This window comes from Musa acuminata, chromosome BXJ3-4 (genome assembly GCF_036884655.1).
Source record: "Musa acuminata AAA Group cultivar baxijiao chromosome BXJ3-4, Cavendish_Baxijiao_AAA, whole genome shotgun sequence".
Lineage (NCBI taxonomy): Eukaryota > Viridiplantae > Streptophyta > Magnoliopsida > Zingiberales > Musaceae > Musa > Musa acuminata.
The window spans coordinates 7,491,492-7,513,965 of NC_088352.1; the positions used below are offsets into that span (position 1 = coordinate 7,491,492).

General features: G+C 35.2%; 1 protein-coding gene across 1 annotated transcript; it reads right to left on the minus strand.

Moving 5' to 3' along the window:
- Positions 1–1,945: 1,945 nt before the first annotated feature.
- LOC103981060 (exocyst complex component SEC6) lies at positions 1,946–22,083 on the minus strand. The gene is made up of 25 exons (XM_009397642.3): positions 21,746–22,083; positions 20,834–20,872; positions 20,615–20,703; positions 19,941–20,031; positions 19,572–19,661; positions 19,355–19,434; positions 18,491–18,583; positions 16,045–16,071; positions 14,189–14,296; positions 13,214–13,349; positions 13,078–13,122; positions 11,436–11,491; positions 10,951–11,059; positions 10,696–10,836; positions 10,448–10,627; positions 9,245–9,328; positions 9,071–9,157; positions 8,815–8,859; positions 5,706–5,784; positions 4,826–4,895; positions 3,914–4,001; positions 3,700–3,789; positions 3,367–3,483; positions 3,137–3,199; positions 1,946–2,175 (listed from the first exon to the last, which is right to left on the minus strand). The coding sequence occupies exons 1-25, from the start codon at positions 21,866–21,868 to the stop codon at positions 2,044–2,046; spliced, it is 2,262 nt and encodes a 753-aa protein (XP_009395917.1). The 5' UTR covers positions 21,869–22,083; the 3' UTR covers positions 1,946–2,043.
- Between the last annotated feature and the right edge of the window lie 391 nt (positions 22,084–22,474).

The following is a 22,474-nucleotide window of genomic DNA, read 5'->3' on the forward strand; positions in this document are numbered from 1 at the left end:
TCCAGATATGACCAAAACTATTAGAGACTTGCTCTAAGTCAAGATGAGATTAACTTTTTTCGAGCAGAACTTCTTGTATTCCAGAAGTTCGATAGCATTTAGAAGATGAATCGTAATAGCTAACTCAATGCAAGGAGTGCAAATACTTCAGGTGCTTCAGAAATGTGATAAAGAGCAAATGATGGCTAATAATCAACTTGATGTATAGAGTACAACCCTCAAGGAGGCGGACAAAGTTGAGTAACCTTTGTCTTCTCAACTCTTAAGAGAATGGATGAAACTGAGTACTCCAGTTCCCTTATTTATCAGTAGAGGAGCTCTACACAGGTTTAGCGATTCATCAAAGAAACTTAACATAAGACAACAGTTGTCAAATCCTCACTAATGGTGATCGGTGCTATTGAGAGTTGATTGTCCACTTTATTTCCTAACATAATATCAATTGAAAGTGGAAGTGATGCGAATATACATGAAGGTGACAAGTAAAAGAGGAATCGATGGGCAAACTTTCCGAAGGAAAGACCCCAAAACTAGTTTACGAGGCGCTATTAGTTAAAACTCTAATAAATATCCTCCCAATTCAAGTGGTATGAAACGTTTAAGAGACTAACGCATAAAAGGTCTTTTTCTTCATTTGAATGATTTGTAGGAACCAACATAACTCAACCAATCATATACCAAAGTCAGAATCATCGGTGAGTTGAAGCAGCATGGCGGATCAAATGTCAACTACTCAACAACAGCAATAGAGAACATTTGGGAGCTCAGAGGCACGTTACAACTAGAGCAGAATATTAAAGATTTAACTAAGGACGTCGAAGCGAATAAGTGAAAGATAATGCCACAAACAAAGCTATAAATGGGGTGTTCGATGTAATGCTCTTGTATATTGATCGTTTCAAGCTTGTAAATACAGGTTGTGTGCATTCATCGCACAAAGGTAAAACTACTTAGAAATAGGTTATCAAGGCAATCATTTTAAGGGTTTTCTAGCTTCGTAGAATGGTACGGTATGCCAGTACAACACCCAAGAACTATCCGGGTGACACGTGACTGGATGGACCTTTTGAATAATGTCCAAAACTGATTCATTATTTTGTTTCGCAACAGTGTCATGTAGACACTTATGGAGACTTTGGTCTATGGTGAATCACCTTGGATTTTGTCCTGCTATCGTTCAAAGCTTACGTATTTATAATTTGTATTATTTATCAAGTATTTGCTGAAATGATTGTTTGTGAATCTCGAATTAAATATTTTCTCTAACCCATATTTTTTTTGTTATAAGGTGAACATAAAACCATAAAGAGATTTCAAACAGACTAATCATTTACAAACGAACACACTACCGTCCTGATAATATGCCATCACATTCGAATATAGAAAAGCAGCCGTTTGCCATGCACGGTTCATATATGGAGTCGTAGCTATGGCCGCACTCGTGAAGCCATTTCGACGGGGATTAGACTATATTTTCTTTTTGAAGAAGCAATGAAAACAGAATTAATATCAAGATCATTCCATACAAGTCGTAGATATCTTCGTGTCAATCTTTAATCATGTCGGTATATTATAAGTCATCCTTGATCATTCCATACAAGTAATTTTCCTCTAATCTTAAGAATTTACCTAAAATGGCATACTCACATAAGTTATTGATATCTAGAGTGACGGATAAAACAACACCTTCGGTTATTAGGCATAAATACGAAAAATGTTGTTCAAAGTCCCTAGTAATGAGACTATTCTCAAGTGCACAATTCCTTCCAAATTGACATAATGTTCCTTCACAACTGCTACACTAACCCCACTGCTTATTTAGTAAATCTCCCTCACAGAATCATTTCAGCTCCTCACCCTTTTTCTAAAACAAAGAAATTAGTTTGAGATTCAACAACAGATCACACGGCAACCAAGAAAAATTAAAGATAGAAACACACCATGATGGAGTAATGAATGATGAAATTAAAGAATGTGTGTAAACCAACAAATTATCCATTATCTACAAAATCGAATATAAAGGTTCCCTTGCTGCTGCAGTGGCTACTGCGCAAGCTTCCTCCATATGCCTTTAGGCGCTGCAAGGCACTTCACCTTACCAAAGACGAAGCCCGTCTTTGGAGGGTTGCCATCCACGAGCGAGTGCTCGTATATTTCTTTGCACTCTTGCACCACCTAATCAAACAACGCAAACATACATATCAGAAGTCTGTGTTATGGGAAAGGAAGTACACATCAGTCTATAGCACCCTCATAAATAGGAATAAGTTCTTGGGAAAAGATGGCTTTTTTAAAATAATTCATATCTACATGCTTGAACTCTATATCCGATTGGGAAAAGATGATGACCTTAAAGAGTTAAAAACAAAGTCATATTATTATATGCCCCAGTAATCCTACAAATGAGAATGGTTTGGAATGATACTCCTGGAGGTAATTTGTGTTTCAGCATTATTCACATGGTTAAGGTCCATTTTTTTTACAAATTATTGGGAAAGTGTGCTATGAGGACCTGAAAAGTTACCTCCACTCAAATGCCTAACATCTTTGTCATTCTTTTCTATTGAACATCCTTGTCATTCCAGTACCAAGTTATCATGACTTGATGACCTTGCTAAAGTCAATTTCTTTTACTAAACACTCTTTCGTAACATGATCTGAAATATTTAAAAGCCCAAGTTACAAGTGTCAGCATCTAGTCAAACATCCCAATTCAACCCAACATCATTAACCACAGTGGGCATATCAGGGCATCAGACTCACCTTATTTGGATGTCTTCATATTTTCTTGATCCTAATGTGACTAAACTGAAAGTTTCCTACCATTACAAGTACACTAAAAAAATATTGCATGGTTGTATGTAACCAATAATAGCACCTCATTGTCTCTATGTCAAAATCTGGAGGATGATCACATTTACATAAAGATATGCTAAACAACTGTTTGGGCCCATAGAGCTATATAAACCTTCAGCTAGCAACAAACTTAACCATATTTATTCATTCTGGTTGTTCATTCTGGCTCAGAAGATCATATGCAGCATGCTTTCAGTGTACCATTTTTTGGCTGTTAAAGCCATAAATATCAAAGTTTCAACACAGTTGCACTACTGATGAAATAAAATATGATTATTACCTCCTTGGCTTCTTTTCGTGGTATGCCCTCCCTGAGTGCAACAAGTTTTTCAACAACTTCAGGCTGCATAAGGATTTAAAGAATATAAGTAGAGTGTGTAACTGGATATCTCTTCATAGAAGGTATCATTAAACATCAGTAACTATCAATAACTCTTTAACGGATCATAAAATGACACTATAATTGACTATACAGCAACAACAGCTTAAAGTTAAATTGAAAGAAATTACAGGGCAGTCCGCTTGATGTTCAAGAATGTTTGTATAAATAAGGGTGAAACTGTCCAGGCTTTCAGCTGAAGCTAACTCTCTAAGATCGCTCAGAATCCTGACTCTGTTCTCAACTTTCTGAGGTAAAACAAATAACAATCAGATCAAAGGCCAGAAATACATGCACAAACCAAGAAATTATGGTAGTTGTAAGATAATAAAATATCATTCTTTAATCTGCTACATGCATACACCAAAATTCTCTACACAAGCATCTTAACATGACAGATGCAAAAGATACAAACTGTTACAAAATAAAGAAGAAAGAAGGAAGAGAAGAGGACAGATACTCACTGTTACACTGAGGTGCTCCCTAAAGAAATCCATGAGTACCTCTTCATCTAATCTCATCCTCTCAATAGTCTCTTCCCTAATATAGTTTTTCTGCATAGTGAAGATACATGAATTAGATAAGATATGAAACCTTATATGCATGGATGTCATTAAAGTTTCCGAAAGAATTTGTGTTTGACAATAAGCTATCTTACTGGAGATTGGTGATACAAACCTGTGTAAGCAGATGATCAACATAAACCACAATTGTTTCCTCCAGGCAGGCTTCAACAAACCTTCTAAATGATCGGTCTTCAATGTAACTAAAGAAAAAGATAAGTTTAACATGGAAGAACAGTTAACAAAGGGTTGACATGGTAAACATGGATAAATTTAGAAATAATTGCAGCAAAAACTAAACTACAGATCAAGTTCCTTAGTCTATCACCACATTAAATTTTTTAAAAAAGTATCATCAACTTTATGCAACTGCCTGGCTTTAAGTGGCCACATGAATAGGCTGCATAGACCTTGTGTGGACAAATTATGCAATTCCTTCTACATGTTAAGTCCTGCATGTATGAACAGTAATGGAGAGCATCAAAGCCAGTAGCAGCAGCAGATTTTTCTGCTCCTGATCGCATTGATTGATAGTCACATATAGATGGTCAACAAATAATACTAAATAGGCTCAGAAAATTACATTTGTTGGTTTTTGAAAATAAAGATCACGGTTGTATCCCTATGTATTGAGGTTGACCGTTTCATAAATTATACTAGCAACATGTATAGAGTCGGAAATGAGCTGATAAGTATAACTGACAAACAAATGGTTCGGTTAGTATTTATGTGCCCTATAAAATAACTAAGGAATGTTTAGAATAGGTTCCAGATTTGTCTAACAAGTTACTAAAATAAGATGTGAAAGGGTCAAGAGAAGTTAACGAAGCTCTCTCCTTCGAAGTTCAAAAGTTTGATATGAATAAACAATAAAATGAATACATTAAGCTACATGTAATTGGGTGATTCATTTATTGGTGTAGACATACTATAAAAGCAACCTACAAATTGCTAGACAACAAGAAAAACATGATTCAACAATCTATACCACCAAAATAATTACTAAACTAAACTAGATAAGGCTTACACTTTGATATCTCCAAAATAATCACCAAATGTTGCAACCAAATACTCAGTAACCATTCCTTCATACCAATCTGAAACCAACAGAAAAAGTTTGCAATAAGCAAGGAAGTCAGCAAAATAATTCTGCACACTAAAAACATGATACATGATACTGAATTTGGCTCATTATAGATTACATCATCCAAAGGCAACACCATTTTACTGGCTTTAGTAGAGAGGCTGAAAACTATAACAAATTAACACATTACTGATTAAGTAATTTACACTATTGAAATACATAGACTAACATACAGTTTTAATATATGCAACATGATGGCCCATATACTAGACATGATAGGGCAACTTAAAACTATTATGCCATATGCATAGGAAAAACATGAACACTATGGGGAGATAATAGGCATGAAGACAAGATAAACTAAAACAATCATCTTTGAGGATAAAGAAACCAAAAATTGTATGATCTTCAAAACAGTAGTATGCACATATATGATCTACAAAATTTGCAACTAAATGTGTCGGCACAGAGTTTGCTTGATAACAAAACTAACATAGATAAAAACATTGACTTCATGAGCATAGAAACTTGTGGAGAGAGACGAGGTTGCTAGTGGCTCTTATTTGCCTTAGGGAGAGGTATCACATGCCACAATATGCCACAAGGCAATGGTACGGCCAGGATGCCACATATCATGGCATATCTTTGTCAAACTATGTCAAGCTTGTCAGATAAAGGTTAGCAGTCTGACCCTCCATGTTGTCAGTGCTGCTCTACAATGATAAATACAACGTGTTATGCAGTCCAATGTCTCATGGCTAATACAACAAGGTATATTAAAAAAGTGAGAATGCATTGAAAAAGATGCTACCGAGAGACATACCTTTCTGGTAAAGCTTGACAAGTAACTCTTGCACGCCTGGATCTTCAAAAATTACATGAACAGTCTGAATGATAGCTTCCTACATCATTTTCCCATAAGAACAACCGCAAACTAGTAAGAGAAGAAACCTTACGAAATAATATGCAATTAAAATAACAATCTAGCCATGTACTTGATCAAAAAACAGTAAAACGGATATTATATATACAGGTATTCGCAGAGCTCTTTAGTTTAATTATTCCTTCAAGGATCTACAAACAATAGAATGAGCAACACTTAATAGGCGTCATATATCACTTTGCCACCTCTATTAAGCCACTTTAAGAGATTCTAAATTTCTAATATGTTGTTTAATAACCTCCTAAGACATCCTGTCAGAGTATTGAACAGGGGATATATATATATATATATATATATGTATGTATATATATATGTATGTATGTATATATGTATGTACGTATATATATATGTATGTATGTATGTATATATGTATGTACGTGTATATATATATATATATATATATATATATATATATATATATATATATATATGTGTGTGTGTGTATATATATATATGTATATATATACATGTATATATATATATGTATGCGTGCGTGCGTGCGTCGTGCGTGCACATATATATAAATATGTATGTATGTATGTATGTATGTATATATACTATACCAAATCAAAGGCATATGATCAAATTTTATGAAAGAATGGCTTTTCAGTACAAGAATTAAGAAACAGGAAGTCATTGATGATCATTCGAGAGAAATGTTAAGAAAAAACAATGAGTAAAGGTTTAAGGTCTCAGGTAATATATCATTTCCTATTAATAATAATAATAATAATAATAACAATAATAATAATAATAATAATAATACTATGCATAATTATATGAATATGCATATTACTTGAATCAAGAAAATAGCAAAGTATGCTGCATATTTTGGACTTACATCTGTATATTTTGCAAACTAAATTTTCATAGGCTTTGGATATTAACATCATCTGACTCTCCCTATATTTGTGTCTTTAAGTATGATGAACTCAGCAATGCCTATTAGAGACTTCTGTCAAATCTAGCCAAACATCAGAAGCTAAATTCCCATGGCCAAGTTTTTAAGTATCAGTTCATTCACAAAACAAGCAATTTGATTCCTAAGGCTCGAAAGTGGGAATATCAGAACCTAGCAACTGGAATGGTTCAATCATATTTTCTAACAAATAATTGCATCTATGATCAAGATACAAACTGGTCTGGTCCAAAGAAGTTCCAAAGATATAAACCAAAGATTTTATACAATTTGAGCCTCTTGCTTTCAAGGTTTTTGATGAACACTGCCACAACCTTGCATTGATTTGACACTGATGGGAGGCCAGAGTGAAGAGAAAAGTGCAAGAACAGGAGAAAATATGCTGAAGAAGTATAAATAAGGTGCGTATTTTTCATTGTTTAAGTCAGATTTCTCATAAATCTCAGTTACATTTGGGAGGATTCTGGCATACTGATTTATGAAACCTATAAAGAACATATCATTTCCAGATACAATCTATGATAAGTTCTACATTCCTCCCTGCAATGACCACTTTTGTTAGCCACAACTTGGTCATCTGTTTCTTCAGGAACGATACCTTCAGCAAAAGGAAGATCTACAAGATGTTTCTCCTGGAATTCATTATGATTATTAGAATATTATACTCTAAAGTTTCTCATACTCGAGAGTTCTCATTTTTTTGTCCACATAACCTCAACAGATGCACTTTTTGAGGTACCCTTAACTGTAAGAACAATCATAAACAGTGCAACATACTTATTTTTACTGTAGCTGCTCTAATATTCATCCACCTTACCAACGGTAACAAGTAATGATGGTAAAAATTTGCAAATTTATATCAATTTTCCGAGCTAGAGTCACCTCATGAATATAACTAGCCAGATTTTATCAATATATTCACTAAAGTTGATGAATACAAAGTGTGAAACTATCCTTTCCCATTTGATATTGCTCTAATCAATTAAGTTTTGGATATCACCACTAAGGCACAACTATAATCAAATTGACCTTCATTCCCTGCAAAAATTTGAATTCACTAATAATTAAAGTTTGAATAATAGTACCAAACTAAACTCTAACTAGTTTCCAATAGAAAATACAAGTTATATCTAAAACAGAAATTAGCTTATAAGTTATAACAGTCAACAAAATGATCCATTTACTACTCGAGCAAATCTTGGGGATCATTTGGTTAGAGAACCGAGTGATGGAATAACGATTTATCTTATAGTAACTTGTTATATGGCCTCTTTTTATAGGACTATTATGACTAGTCAAGGGAATTTGCTTTTTTGGTCAAATGGTGTAACGAACAGAATTGCCCAAAAAGGTGCACCAGGTTCCCACCAAAGAAGGATCTTGGGAAGGCTGGTTTATGCAGCCTTACCCCAAATAGATGCTCTTTCTGTGACTCGAACCCTAGTTTCCTAGATCACAAAGGAACAACACTATCATTGTACAGCCCCATCCTAAACTAATAGAATTGCATATTGTACCAAAATACCAGAATTAGCTATTCCCTTCATCTGTATTATTACTTATCCCATTAGAGAAAATGGATAATTCTTCTTTGTTTTTAATATAGTCTCAACCCAAACAAAAACAGTATAAGTAAATATCTTGTATGGACTGACTTATCATTCTCTTTAAAAAAATATGGAACTAACAAGCCTGTAATATATTCAAAAGATATCAACAATTGATTGTAGTACCTGTCAACTTATTAAATAACATGATTGTACAGCATAGCATATCTCCATGCATTTATCCTTTCAAGAGTTCCATCTAAAAATATAGATACCAAAATAAAATGGTTTAAAGAATCAATGATACAACTACACAAGTTTTTAGAGCTCAGCTATGAGCTACTCTACTTAACCTCTTTAACTAGGACTGGCAGATCCCGTTAAGCAAAGTTCATCATAGTTGACTCAAAACTATTATCGTGGTTTTACCAAAATGATATATAACCCAAAATAAAATATCAATTCCAAGTATCGTATGAGAGAATAAAACATGGTATAAACTTGCAATCTGACAATGACAAACCTTGGCAACATCGAGGAAACCTTTGCAAGTATCTTCAAAATTGACCTGCAGTGACAATGCCATTACACAAATGAATTATGACAAATAATTTTTTATTATATTTTTTGATAATGCAACATAGGGGTGTATTGTGTAATGGAGCAGTTGATCAAGAATCAGAGAGTAAGTCATACACATCAAACCAAGTGCATATGATCTCCTTCTGGTAACATAATAATCTTCTGAAGAGAAAGCATGCATAATTACATATGATAACCTGTTCAGCATAGTTCTGTGGAAGAGCTTCCAGTATGTTGTTACTTAAGTCCATTGAAAGTTCATGGCACCGCAAGTTGTTGTTGATCTGACACCAACCAAAGTATATGATACCTCAAGTTATATAGTGTAGAAAATTTAAAAAACCTAGATTAGAAGTGTAAACACCACAAACCATGGCACATATAGGTTCTAGACCAATGTCAGCAGCGGGTTCCTCAAGCCTATGTCTTTCTGCTGCTTGAAAATCAAGCATAACCTGAATGTACAGAAATCATAAAAGAAGATCAGATGATTGCAAGATGATTAATGTACCAGCAGGAAAGAACATGAAAACATAAAAGTGGAATTTTCTTTTTCTGTGGCATCAAAGACAACCAAATCTTCTTGCATGTTGAACCACCTAAACTATGTAATCATCATTTTTACCCATGGTGACTGTTATCTTAGTTTCCAATGTTATTTCTGAACAAAAACCTAAGTAATATGACCTCATATTGATATTATCAAAACTTTTTTTTTTGTTCTGTTGTTCCCCTTGCGAACGTGTCACTCGTTAAATTTTCTTTATGGCAAAAAAACTGACAGTTATAACTTGCATAAATTTCCTTCTTCATCCATTCTCCAATTACCTTATTAGTTATTACATTCTATGTTTCACCAAAAACTAAATCCAGTATTACATTCAAACAAATTTCTTTCAAGTTTCAACTCACAAATCCATAATGAACTAAGCTATCTTCAGCCAATCTAAAATCATAATCAAGAAGCACAATATATACAAGAAATTTCTTCATTTTTTTCTTCCAGATTGTATATCACATTCAAACATTTTTTAACTCAAATCAGCCTGCCATACGAAAATAAAACTTTGATAGGTATTACATAATCCAAACAGATGGGTAAACATGTGAAAAGGATGCAATCCAAATGGCTTCTTCCACTGTAGGGTCTAGTGAGGACCAGATGTGCACAGCTTTACCCCTAGATGAAGAGTTCATTTGTAAAAGTAAAACCCATGATTCCAAAATTGCAATAGAGCAATATAGCAGTTTTTATAAGGATTGCCACTACTCAGTTAAAATGGGTAAGCTTCAAAAAAATTGAACTAAAATTTGCAAAATAAATATGATACACGGGTGAAAGAAGGTGAAAGTAAAAGAATTTAAAGGTTCGGTAGATACTAGCTGCTATATCCTAATGTAAAAAAAATTAAAATGATGTCTGTATGTATACAAGAGTGAAAGAGAGATACAGAGATGTAGGCATTTTCACATAGGTCAAGGGTCATCATACAGCACCAAATTATAAAGTAGAATAGGGTATTAAAGTAGTGTTTCGTCAATAACAAATTCTGATATGATGTAAGGAAACTTGCCTGAATAATTGCAAGAGCAGTTCGATACAACATGACATCAGTGCTATTTTCCCGAACAACCTGCACTTGCTCCCCCAGTATCCTGAATAAATCAACAGCTGCTGGTGTGTACAATCTACCATCTTCTGTTTTCTTTGGTGGTTGTACCTTATCCGCCTCAAGAATATTTGTGTACCATTTCTATAGAAGAAATTCCATAATGAAAGATAACTCAGTATATTATTTATGAGCACATAGTGAAAGAATACCTTGGTTGTTGCTTGTGTTCTTTCAATGTATGCATTCATGAGAGGATCCATCGCACCACTTTCAGAGCAAACTTGGGCTAGGGATTCATCAACACCAAGACCAATCAGATTATCTTGATACTCAACAACCCAACCAGTTACCTGCAAGCGAAAAAAAGAGGATGTAAAATTGAATATGCACTTGTACAACTAAAGAAAATATATGTATTATTTACGTTGAGAAAGAGATTTCCTTCTATTATCAAGTGTCTTTACCTTTAAGATCTCCAAATTTGTCAACGTATTTGCTCTGTCACTAAGCAATCTAAGCATTTGTATAAATCTTTCAGTATAAAGATTAACCATGAGCTGGAAAATTTCATATCTGCAAGAAAGAAAAAAGAAAATTAATGATGCAGATTGCAGAAGATAAAGTAGATCTTCAACCAAACATTTTGACCATATTTTAACCAACTTACAAGCTTTAAAGACAGTTGAAAGTTTATTCAGAGCATCTTCATGAGTAGTAAGGAAATATTGTCAGCTAATATCATTTTTAGCTAATATAAAGATGTGTCAATTTGTAAAAATCGTTCATAGCAACTTGATTGTTTCAAGTGTCAAAAACGTCAGAAGAGACAACCTAAAATAAAAGTTTTAGTCCACAAAATGTGTCAATGAGTTCAGAAAATAACAGTAAACAGCATAAAACAATGTGTATCTAGAAGACAGTTAGAAAAATTAAGACTTTATGTATAAACCTTGGTGGAAAGCAAGGAGCCACATAGTCATATATATCAGCAAGCTCGTCACCAATCTACAAAATATTATCAACAATATCATCAATATACATATGACTAGGAAAACTAAAAACTTTAAATACTGATGGAAATTATGTTGCTTCCACTAAAAAGCACACAACAGACACATAAATCTAAAACCCTGCAGATATATTATGCTAGTACTTTTCTAAGACTTCCATGGCTTGTGGAGAAAATCCATGGAGAAAAATGTTCATAGTGGATTTTATTCAGATTTAAGACTTCCAAAACATTCACCTTGAATTAGTACCATCAGAAGAAATAAAAACTCATTAATAATTGCTGAAATTTTAATTGCAATTATATACTACACTTGAAGCAGTCCCATGAAAGTCCAACAAGCCAAGCTGGTCAACAATAGCCCAAGTCATGAATTAACCTTTTAGTAACTTAAAACACCACAGTTGAGAAGATAACTCTTTGTGATGTAATCCCAATTCCCAAGTATTCTTAATTTCATACTGATTCATACCGGTATACCAATTGGCCATCGGTACGATACATACCGATCCATACCAACATATCGACATATAGTATGATGGGACATACCAACAGATCGATATGTATCACCCGTACTAGTCCCTTCTCAAACCAATATGTATCGCCCATACCGGGTAGTATGCCACGGTACAACGAACCGTGCTTAATTTATTACTCATTTTAATGTTAATTTCAATGTCATTTCATCTATTTTCTCCAAATCAAGGAATCTGTTCATCTAATTCTTTAATTCCAATGATGAACAATGAGGGCATGTTCATACAAAAAGTTGAATCATTTATTAATGGTTTGCTACTATAAGCCATGAACTTAGCTTGTCCTAGATAAATGCATTCTCTTTAAAGTTTCTAAAATAATTGAATACAAATGTATTTCAGGGATTGTACACGTCTCCTGTTGAGGTATCATAAAGACAACTTGATTTGAAAAAAACTCAGTTTCTTTACAGCTTCTTGTGAGTTGTTACATTGACTTCCAGTTGCTTCTCTCTGCTAGCTTACCATTTCAATCTTATTGAGTTGATTTGTTATTGTAGTTGTTCTCACTGCTAGGTACCAACAGTAGGACGTCATCAAAGCAACTACACTATGATGGCATATTTAGATTTTAAATCTTCAACACTGATATAAAGCCATGAGTTGACCCTCGTCTACAAGCTTATGTATCCTTGAAACTTCAACTCTTGTCATATAAGAGATCCTTGACATCCCTTGTGGCACGATCATCATAGACTTCTTTGGAAGCATCAATTTGATCAACTAATTAATTATCTGTGTCAAAGACAATAAGGCATATGATTTTATTTCCCAGACTTAGAAAAGCTCTTAACAAAGGAGACATTTACCAGAATTTAACTTTTCTTCAAATAAAGTGACATAGGACCATAGGGCCCACCACACATATGTCAGTGATGTCAGACTAATATGGTAATTACAAAAAAAGTTGAAAAGAACCACAAACGCTGATGAAAAGCTTCATGGGCATCAAAGATTGTCAGACAATCTAAACACAAGCTATCCAGAAAAGCATGCAGTGTAGGGGCAATTTACAGGAAAATATTCCATACGCAAGGATTACATACCATTTTAGCTTCCTCTAGAGCAGCTTTTAAATCTTCAAAAATCAGCTGCATGAACAGTATTTAAGTTAGGAACATGTTGAAAGTAATGATGGTCAGGTGTGATGTGAAAGCATTTGTTGAATCATGAATAACATACCTCTGTCAACAACTTGTTGAACCGTGCCTCAACAGCTTTCCTGACATGCTCATAGCACTTGTCCTTATAACCTTTTCCCTGACCTTTCAACTTCTCCTGTGCTGCTTTTTTGGGAGAAACAGTTGTTGCACCTTTTCTGACATTTTAAGGGCATCTTAGCAACAGATTATGCAAAATATGATTACAAAAGTCAAAAGGTAAATTAATAGCAAGCAAAGAACACATTATACACAATTCTGTCTTGATGGTATTGTTGAATAAAAAAAATATATATATTAGATAGCAGATTTTCAAACAGAAGGGCCTAATGGTGTAAAATAACATAACAAGCTTGCCATAATAAAGTTTTATATGTCAAAGAAAATGAGAACAATTGCTGTTGCATAATTTTAATTGAGAATAGGAAAAAAATAATAAATTACAACTAATCATATCCTGTCATCTCAAACAAAAAATTGTTTTTACACAACTTAATAAAAACAAGGTGCTTGACGGATTTCAAGCACCAAGTCTGCTGTTTAGTTGGCAACAATGTGCACAGATATGCAGCAAGATTTGTTCACAGAATACAATTGAAAAAAGTAGATGAAAAAGATGCTTCAAGGTGATGCTTGCCTCATCATGCAAGTTAGAAGTATTACTTTGCAGTTTACTAAAACATGTGATGCTACCCTTGGTATATCTGCAATCTTTGTAAATCATGTTAAGTAAACTTGATGATTGAAAACAAACCAGAATGACTGGTTCACAAGAAGAATACTTGCCTCCAAAAATTATTAACAGTCATAATTTAAAAAAAATCACTTCACAACAATTTCCAGTCTTTATAGCCTCTGGTCTTTGTTCAATGCAAGCACTGGAGCACTTTTAAGTTTTGGAATTCTAAAAAATAAAGCAATCATGTCCAATAAAGCAGCTCTCTAGATGCACAAATTGTCATTCCTAAATAAACAACACACATAGCAATAGAAATACTTTGCAGATCTAAGTGGATTCGTGATTGATGCCATAGTATCAACACCCTCAGCCTCAGCAGCCTCCTCAGCCAGTTGCTGATCTATGATTTCTTGCATTTCAATTACCCTGCCATAACAAAATTAAAAGAACAAAAAAATGCCTGAGCAAAAAATAAGGGAATGATAAAGATGGGAAGCATACCCACTAAACATATAATCATTGAGAGAATGCACCATTAGAAAGAAATTCTATTGATCATAATGGTACAAGCTTTTAGGTGTGTTCCTCATCAAGTATTGAACAAAATGGTCAATGACCTTCTTAGTTGGTGCTAGTACCAGCAAGAAAATCTAATTCAACCAGTACAGTGTGATACATATTGGTTCACTAACAAGAAAAAAGTATTAAAAAAAATTGTTTATGTCAATACTGGTCCATGGACCTGTAAAGTGGTACAACATTCAACTGTTATACACCATGGTATTTGAATAAAAAAGATGGATAAGCATGTTGTGTTTTTTAAAATAACCAGTAGCTAATAACCTAATAGGGACTATGGAGTTCTAATAGAATATTGAAGATATACATAATTATGATAATCCAAATCAGCATCAGCTGATAGAACAAAGAAATATTAATAAACTATACTTTGGCAAACCAGATCTAGGAAACTGTCAAGTATAAGCTGAAAATGTACTCAATATCAAATTCTTGTTTATGTCTAAAACAAAAAGAAAGATTTTTTCATTTAAGATTTCGGTAGTTGTATGTTAGTTCATATTATCATCCTTGCCTACTAAATTGTACTTTATTGTGAAAGAATATGAATCTTCAGCAAATTCAAGAATCAAGATAGCTATCGAGTACCTAATATCTAGTTCGATTTGTCAACCAAATAATTGTCAAAGACTATACAAATGCATCTGGTAGGATGATCAACGCCAAGGTTTTCGACAATGCTCATTGAAACAAACAAACATTCAACATTGCTGAAGCCACAACTTCTACATACTTATGATAGGAGTCTGTAGACTCTTTTCAGCAGAAAGATAGTGTTGATGATTACACTAATGCATTATGAAATGTTCACAAAAAAACAAAAAAAAAAAGTAAAATTAGTCATATTCACTATGTTCTAATGGAAGCCAAAGACATCTTTGGTGACATGCATTTTCTTCTTAATGCAGAAAACAAAGGTAAAAAAATGCAAATGGACATTATCACAGACAAAACAAGAACAATCATATGGAACTTGCAACTCCAGAACTTACACTAGAATATTAGACGCTACAACCAAATTCAAAGACTAAACAGCAATAGTTTGCATGTTGAGGAAGAGTTTGCTGACATATCTGTAAAAGGTGACAAATAAAAGAATCCTAGAGGAACTAGTACAATCTTTCATTTAAGATCGAGTGAACAATGGTGAAAATGAGTACATAGTCTTCAATATGTAGAAATATTAAAGAAATTGAATGAGAGTCTTCTTTAAGCAAAAGTGAAGCATATGAAAGGAAGCTTTCACGCTCATTTCAAAGTGGAATTTGAAAGAAGAAAACAAGAAGTGGGAAGAAACAGTTGCTGAAGTTCTAAGAAACCTTGTAGGCATTCCATGTAGGAGGCATTACACAATGGCTAATAACAAGTGAGACAAAAAGTCAAACTTAACTAAAAGAAAATTAATAGTACCTCCAATGTCCGAGATTATGTTAAACAAGTCAAAAACACTTCAATAGAGATTTAGGTTAAGAAATTCAAACTTTATGATTCATAAAATTAGCGATAACTCAGCAAACGACAGAAAGAGCCAATTACCACCAGATAAAAATAAAAACAGTATACTGGAGCAAAACATGTCAAACCCTGAGACATACCTTAAAGCTCGCACAAGCGTCTGTGGACTGCAATGAAGAGAACATTGAATAAAAGATGGTAAGACATAAAAGCCAAACAACAAAAGCTGGAATAAGACAAAGATAAGTTCATACTACCAAACCATGAAGCAACTGAAGTGAATAACAAAATGGTTATCTGTGTACATTCATATATATGATTTGGCTCAACAACAAATTAATGCAACAATATCCAAATAGATCATCTCAAAGGCAGCCAAAAGAAGTGCACTATACCATGTATTAATCAGACTACTTGAGATCACTTAAACAGATTGATCATGGATCAGAATCATAAGGCTCATACTGAATTGCTCTTTCTTATTCTTTCACAAAAGCAATAACAGTGCATGAATAATTAGATAAATAGGTAGGTCAAAATAGAACCAAATTCATGTACTGATCTTCCAAAACAATTAACATTTTGACAGACAGTAGTATTATATTTTAGAATTTAGAAAACCAAGAAAATAGATGACAGCTGATGATGCCAATCAAACTAACACTTTCTTGTTCTTCTATTTCTTATGTATTCTTTTCTTATTTTAAGTAGCCCTTTGCTAATAGCTTGTCTTTCCTTCAAGCTTTAAGATATAAAGGCCCAGTAACATGAAATTCTTCCAATAAAGTTGTTAGTTGTCAAAGATATGTCAGTATTTTGTTTGTCCAAATAAAACCTAGCATACCATGTGACAAGTTCAGAAGTGCCTAGTTCATTCTTTTTGGCTCGATTGAGCATAAGAGAATAAAGAGTCAAGAAGACACACAATGGTGTAACATGAAGCTAAATAGCTTTCCTATGCAATTCCAGTTTGACAGAGGACAGCATCACAAATGTTTTATATAATATATAATATGTGTTTATGGTTTGGGTTTGCAAACGAAAGTTTAAAATGGTGGCAAAGAAGGAAAACAATGTTTTATCCTTTCTTTTTTATTTTTGAGTGCAATGTCAGGAGCACTAAGTATTTAGAATAGGAGAAAGACGAAGATGGTGACAATGAGGTGATAGTCAGATGATGATGATGGCCAATTGGCTATTTAGATCAGTTCTTCATTATTACAAACAAGGTTTTACTTACCGAATCGTACCGCCCGTACCGGGCGGTACGTACCGGTCCGAGAGGCGACCGGTACGCGGACCGCCCCCTACCGGGCGGTACATGCAAAAAATATCCCGTATCGGCCGTTACGGGTAATATCGGGCGGTAACGGTCGAAATTTCGACCGTTACCGCCCGGTACCATTCGGTAACGGGCGGTAACGCAGCGCCTTTTCGGCGACGTCGCCGAGGCGACACGACGTCGCCTTTTTCGGCGACGTCGCCGAGGCGACACGACGTCGCCTTTTTCGGCGACGTCGCCGAGGCGACACGACGTCGCCTTTTTCGGCGACGTCGCCGAGGCGACACGACGTCGCCTTTTTCGGAGACGTCGCCGAGGCGACACGACGTCGCCTTTTTCGGCGACGTCGCTATATATATATATATATATATATATATATATATAATTTAAATAAACGTCGCCTCGGCGACGTCGCCCCGTGTGGGGAAGGAAAAAGCGACGTCGCCGAGGCGATGCGACGTCGGCCATTAAAATATATATATATATAATATATATATATACATATATCACTCGGTATACCGCTCGGTATACCGAGCGGTATACCGTTCCGTACCGTACCGAGAGATCGTCGAAACTCCGGTACGGTACGAAATTTCAAACCTTGATTACAAATCAGTATTACAAACTCAAAGCCAGATCAATGGACCTTGTTTACCTAGACTACAACTAGAGTTCAAAAGACCTTTATAGAAATAAAAGATCAACTAATTACAACAATATCTGGCCTAATCGGTTACTCCCCATTCATGTCATATTAAGACCCATAACAATTGTCATACAAAGCAATCCCCTTTTAGGAGCTTTTGGTTATACCTAATTCACATTCTATCAAATTAAAAGATATTCAAGTGTATATATATACACACACACTCACACACACACATATATACATTTATTTATTTATTTATTTATAATCCACGATGCACGTAAACAAAAGGAAAGAGGTAGAATGAAATTTTCTCTTTTCTTAAAAATTAAAATAACATAGTTGGATGAATGCACATCATCACATTACTAGCATTAAAATTGTATACATGTAATGAATCAGAAATTTGTGGGATATATTCAAAGATCTGCCTAAAGAAAGTATGCATAAAGAACTTCAGAGTTCTGAGAATTATGTCAGCGAAACCCCCTTTCAAGAATTCTGCCAAAATATGAAACTTGTAAATAGATGGTGTAAGCTAGCAAAACTTTGACAAAATGACCATTACATTATTACGAGACTAACAAGCAAGGATTAACTGACTAAAGCAAAGTACCTCTACATCGAACTACAAATGCAATACAAAGAACACTCATACCTTTCTTTAGCAAGATTAAAGAAATTGGAGATATGACTCCATAATGTTTTTTCAAATGTCTCCCAGGTCCGATCTACATCTTCAAAGTATTCTCTGTGAACATGAATATCATCAGAAAACTATCAAGTAAAGCAGTTGTGCTTAACTAAAATTGAGATTCTTTAAAATCTTAAATAACTTCCACTATAGTGCCTGGATTTTAAATTGGATCTGATGATAAGTAATTTGGCATTTGACTTGGTGTTTGAGTTGGTTTTGATAATTTTGTTAAAATTAGGATTTTTTTCAACTATAAAGTTGGAGTCTCCTTAGATTTGAGTTGGAATAGGATTATGTTTCTGAAATGGGATAAGATTTGGTCACATCTTTTATAAATCTCTCAAGTCTCAACAATTCCCTCTAGTCTAAACTTATCTACTCTTTGCAGTAGCATCTAACAAGTGGAGTGTGATAACGTTGGAGGCACATCATTACATGGAGTCATTTAAAAAAGAGTGTACCCAATGCAACAGGCTCCTGCCAATGTAGGTCATTATGTGGAGGCGTGGATCCACTACTGAACAAAAACTCACACTCCGCCAGCTAGAATTTAGTTCTGGACTCTGCACTGGCCATGTTTCTTGACAAGGATGTCAACCACTAAAAGGGTGAAATTGTCACACTTTCAATCCCACATCAGAAGTGGGAGGACAAATATGATAGTTTATAGGGTTAGTGGGCCTACTACAACTAATTTGGGAGCATTACGAGCAACGTAGTTTAGGCTCATCAAGTTAATTGGTTAGTTTTTCTATCAAGTCAAGCTGTAACAGAAGAACAATTTTATAGTCAAACAAAGATGATAGGTAAGTGAGAAATTTTCACCTCAGCCTTCCAACCTCTTCCTTGTGAGATGCTGCAGCTGCTAGTGCAAAGCGCCTTTTACCATCCAGTGCTGTTAATCTCTATGAAAAAAGATAGAAGCAATGTATATAAGATGAGAATAATAGAAGCTCATACTATGATAAGAACTTGGCTGGTGGTATGGACTATGAAGCAATAAACTATGTGGTATGTTATAACTTCACAGAGATCATGGCACCTCATATGTGTGAATAAGCTCTTTGTCATCACTTAAAGAATCATGAGCTGCAGCTGCTTCAACAGAAATGGACATCATCCCTCCAACATCCTATAAAAAATGGCCAATTATCATGATAATAACAGAGTGAAGTCAATAAGGTTTCTGTTGACTGCTAGAGCTAATAAAAACCAGCTTAATGAGGAAGAAGTTCCTATCTTGTTACATCTGATGACTGATATTGGAACTGTACAAAATGCATATTCTGATTCTAGTATATAATGTGAATGAATGATATCACAAAAGAACGAAATGCACATTCTGGTTTTATAAGAGATGAACTGACTGCAGCATCAGTTGTCAACGAAAGGTCAGTAAGCTTGGACCAACCTTTAGAGTCATGTTCAAGTTGTTTCTAGCATTACTGAGAAGCTTAATCTTGTCATGATTCTCAATCAGTGTCTGACATTCATGGCACAACCTGTTTATTATAACCAAGAAAATGTTAGTACATAAAACCAAGGATTGAAATTTCATACCATATCAGAATTTTAAGATTTGCTCGGTACGGTACTATATACCGAGCAGTATAGTTCGATATACTACTCCGTGTATATATATATATAAGAGAGGTAACCACTCCGTAACCCTCTCTTCTCGGGCGATGTCGTAGAAAAAAAGAATATTTCACTGAGGTGTCGCCTCTCTTCGCCTCGTGACGCCGATACTCTTCTCCCTGCACGTGAATGAGAAGTCGCCACAAACGAGGAGAGTGGCGCCGATCTCAGGTTCTCTTTTTTTTTTCCTATTTCTTTCTTCCCCTTCTGCCTCTCCTTTCACCTTCTCCCTCTTTCTTCTCCCTCAGTCACCGTCAACTCCCTCTTTCTTCTCCCTCGGTTACCGTCGACGATAACGACCTCAATCAACGGTACCGCTCGGTAACGGGCGGTCCGTGTACCGGTCTACTGACGGACCAGTACATACCACCCGATACGGGTGGTATCATTCGGTATTACAAACCTTGCATAAAACAAAGAATATTCACATAATGTTTACAAGCATACCTTTCAATGGACAAAAAATTTTCACGGATTTGGTTTATTGTTTTCTGAGACAAAGCCAGTGCATCAATGCCCTTATGTGCCTGCTCAACCTGTAGGAAAATGTGTGCGTGTATGTGTTTGTCAGCATGAGAACATCATTTCAGAATCTGTGCACCTTGATAAAGGCATTCTCTGTGGCCTCGAAGTGTATTAAATAAAACTCAGAAAATGACAACCTACCTGCTCTGCTACCATTGTGCTGAGTTGCGCGTCATTTGCCTGGAAGCATTTGAAGAGAAACATATTTAATAAATCTCACAAAAGCAAAATCATCAAAATCCTACATGATGGAGCATAGACAGATAAAAATATGTTAGGTTCACAACATCCACAAAGTAGACCACCTTTCCAATTTTAGAAAAGGAAAAAAGAATTAAGCCATAATAATCATAAACAAATTACTGCACCTTTTTGTTAAAAGTAAAAGCACCAAAGTATGAAACTGCAGATGTAGGAACGCTCAAATTGAACTTTCTACATGGCATTAGCCATCTTTTATCGAAGTTACAATATATCATCGTACACATGCCAGGACTTAGAAATGCATGTACTCCTTCCATGATACATGTACCACTAGCTCCTCTGCATTAGACTCCAAAATTGAAAACATTTTGTCACACTGATTAATCCGATTTATTTTTCAGATTTTTCATTTTAGTCATATTATTTCCTTCTCAACTTGCTTAGCGAGCCCTTAAAGATGTACAATATGCAATAAATATCTGCGCCATTCCAAGCACCTGCAGCACAACACTACTAACTTCTGTCGTGAAACCTAATTCAAAGCTTTGTTTCATTCGTCTAAGTCATCACTCTCTCTTGTTTGCCTTTTTGAATTTTGATCGGACATAATACCAGTCACCATCAAGGACTCCCAACAGATCCACAGGGATCAAATGAACTACCAAACTGTAACCTACTCAACAGTCATCATTTCTCTTAAAACAAAATAAGAATTAGATGTTTCTATAGTATACGAGTACTTCGATAAAAAGAGGGAGGGGGGTGGGGGAAACAAAGAAGACAAGTTACAGGATCTTTGGAGAATGACGAGGAGCATGAGGTCAGAGAGAATAAAGGAGCGAGGCTAGCCTGTTGCCGGGAGAGGTAGTCGGATTTGATGGAAGCGATGGAGGCCAAGAGCTCGGGGAGAGGGAGGATCTTGGCCACCTCGCGGACGGCGGCTTCCTTTGCCTCGATTCCCAGATCTTCCATCTCTTCCTTCCAGAGTTCCTTTGGCTGCCACCCGGATCGGTCGCCGGATCCAAAATCACGATGCCTCTCTTCCCAATCACCTTCTCCCCCGTCTCTCTTCTCTTCTAATCTGTCCTCTCTTGATCGCGTAACGACGATTTATTTGCTCGGCTGCTTTTGATTCCACGGGATCAAGAACCGTTTCCCCCAAAACCTGCTTCGTTGATACCGTTTCGACGTCCCTCGGAGGTGCGAGTGGGTGTCCGTATGTGCGTGGGATGACCGGATCTCCTTCCTCGCGGATGCGGATGCGGATGCGGATGCGGATGAGATCCTATAATTAGCACCCGGAAGGACATATTTGAATTAAGAAATAGTCATGTGTTCATTATAGAACTTATAGCCAATAGTAATTATGCCCTCTGTATTATGTTAAAATATAAAATAATTATGATTTTTTACTTTATGTTGTTTGTTCATAAAAAAGAGTATAACAAGGATTTATTGAATTATTTCTTAGCTTTTGTTGAGTTTGTTGCATGATTTAATAAATATCTAATATTATCATAAGGGGATGGTTTATATTGAATTTTAAATTAGAAGTGAAACTGAGCGTGTCTTGACTTA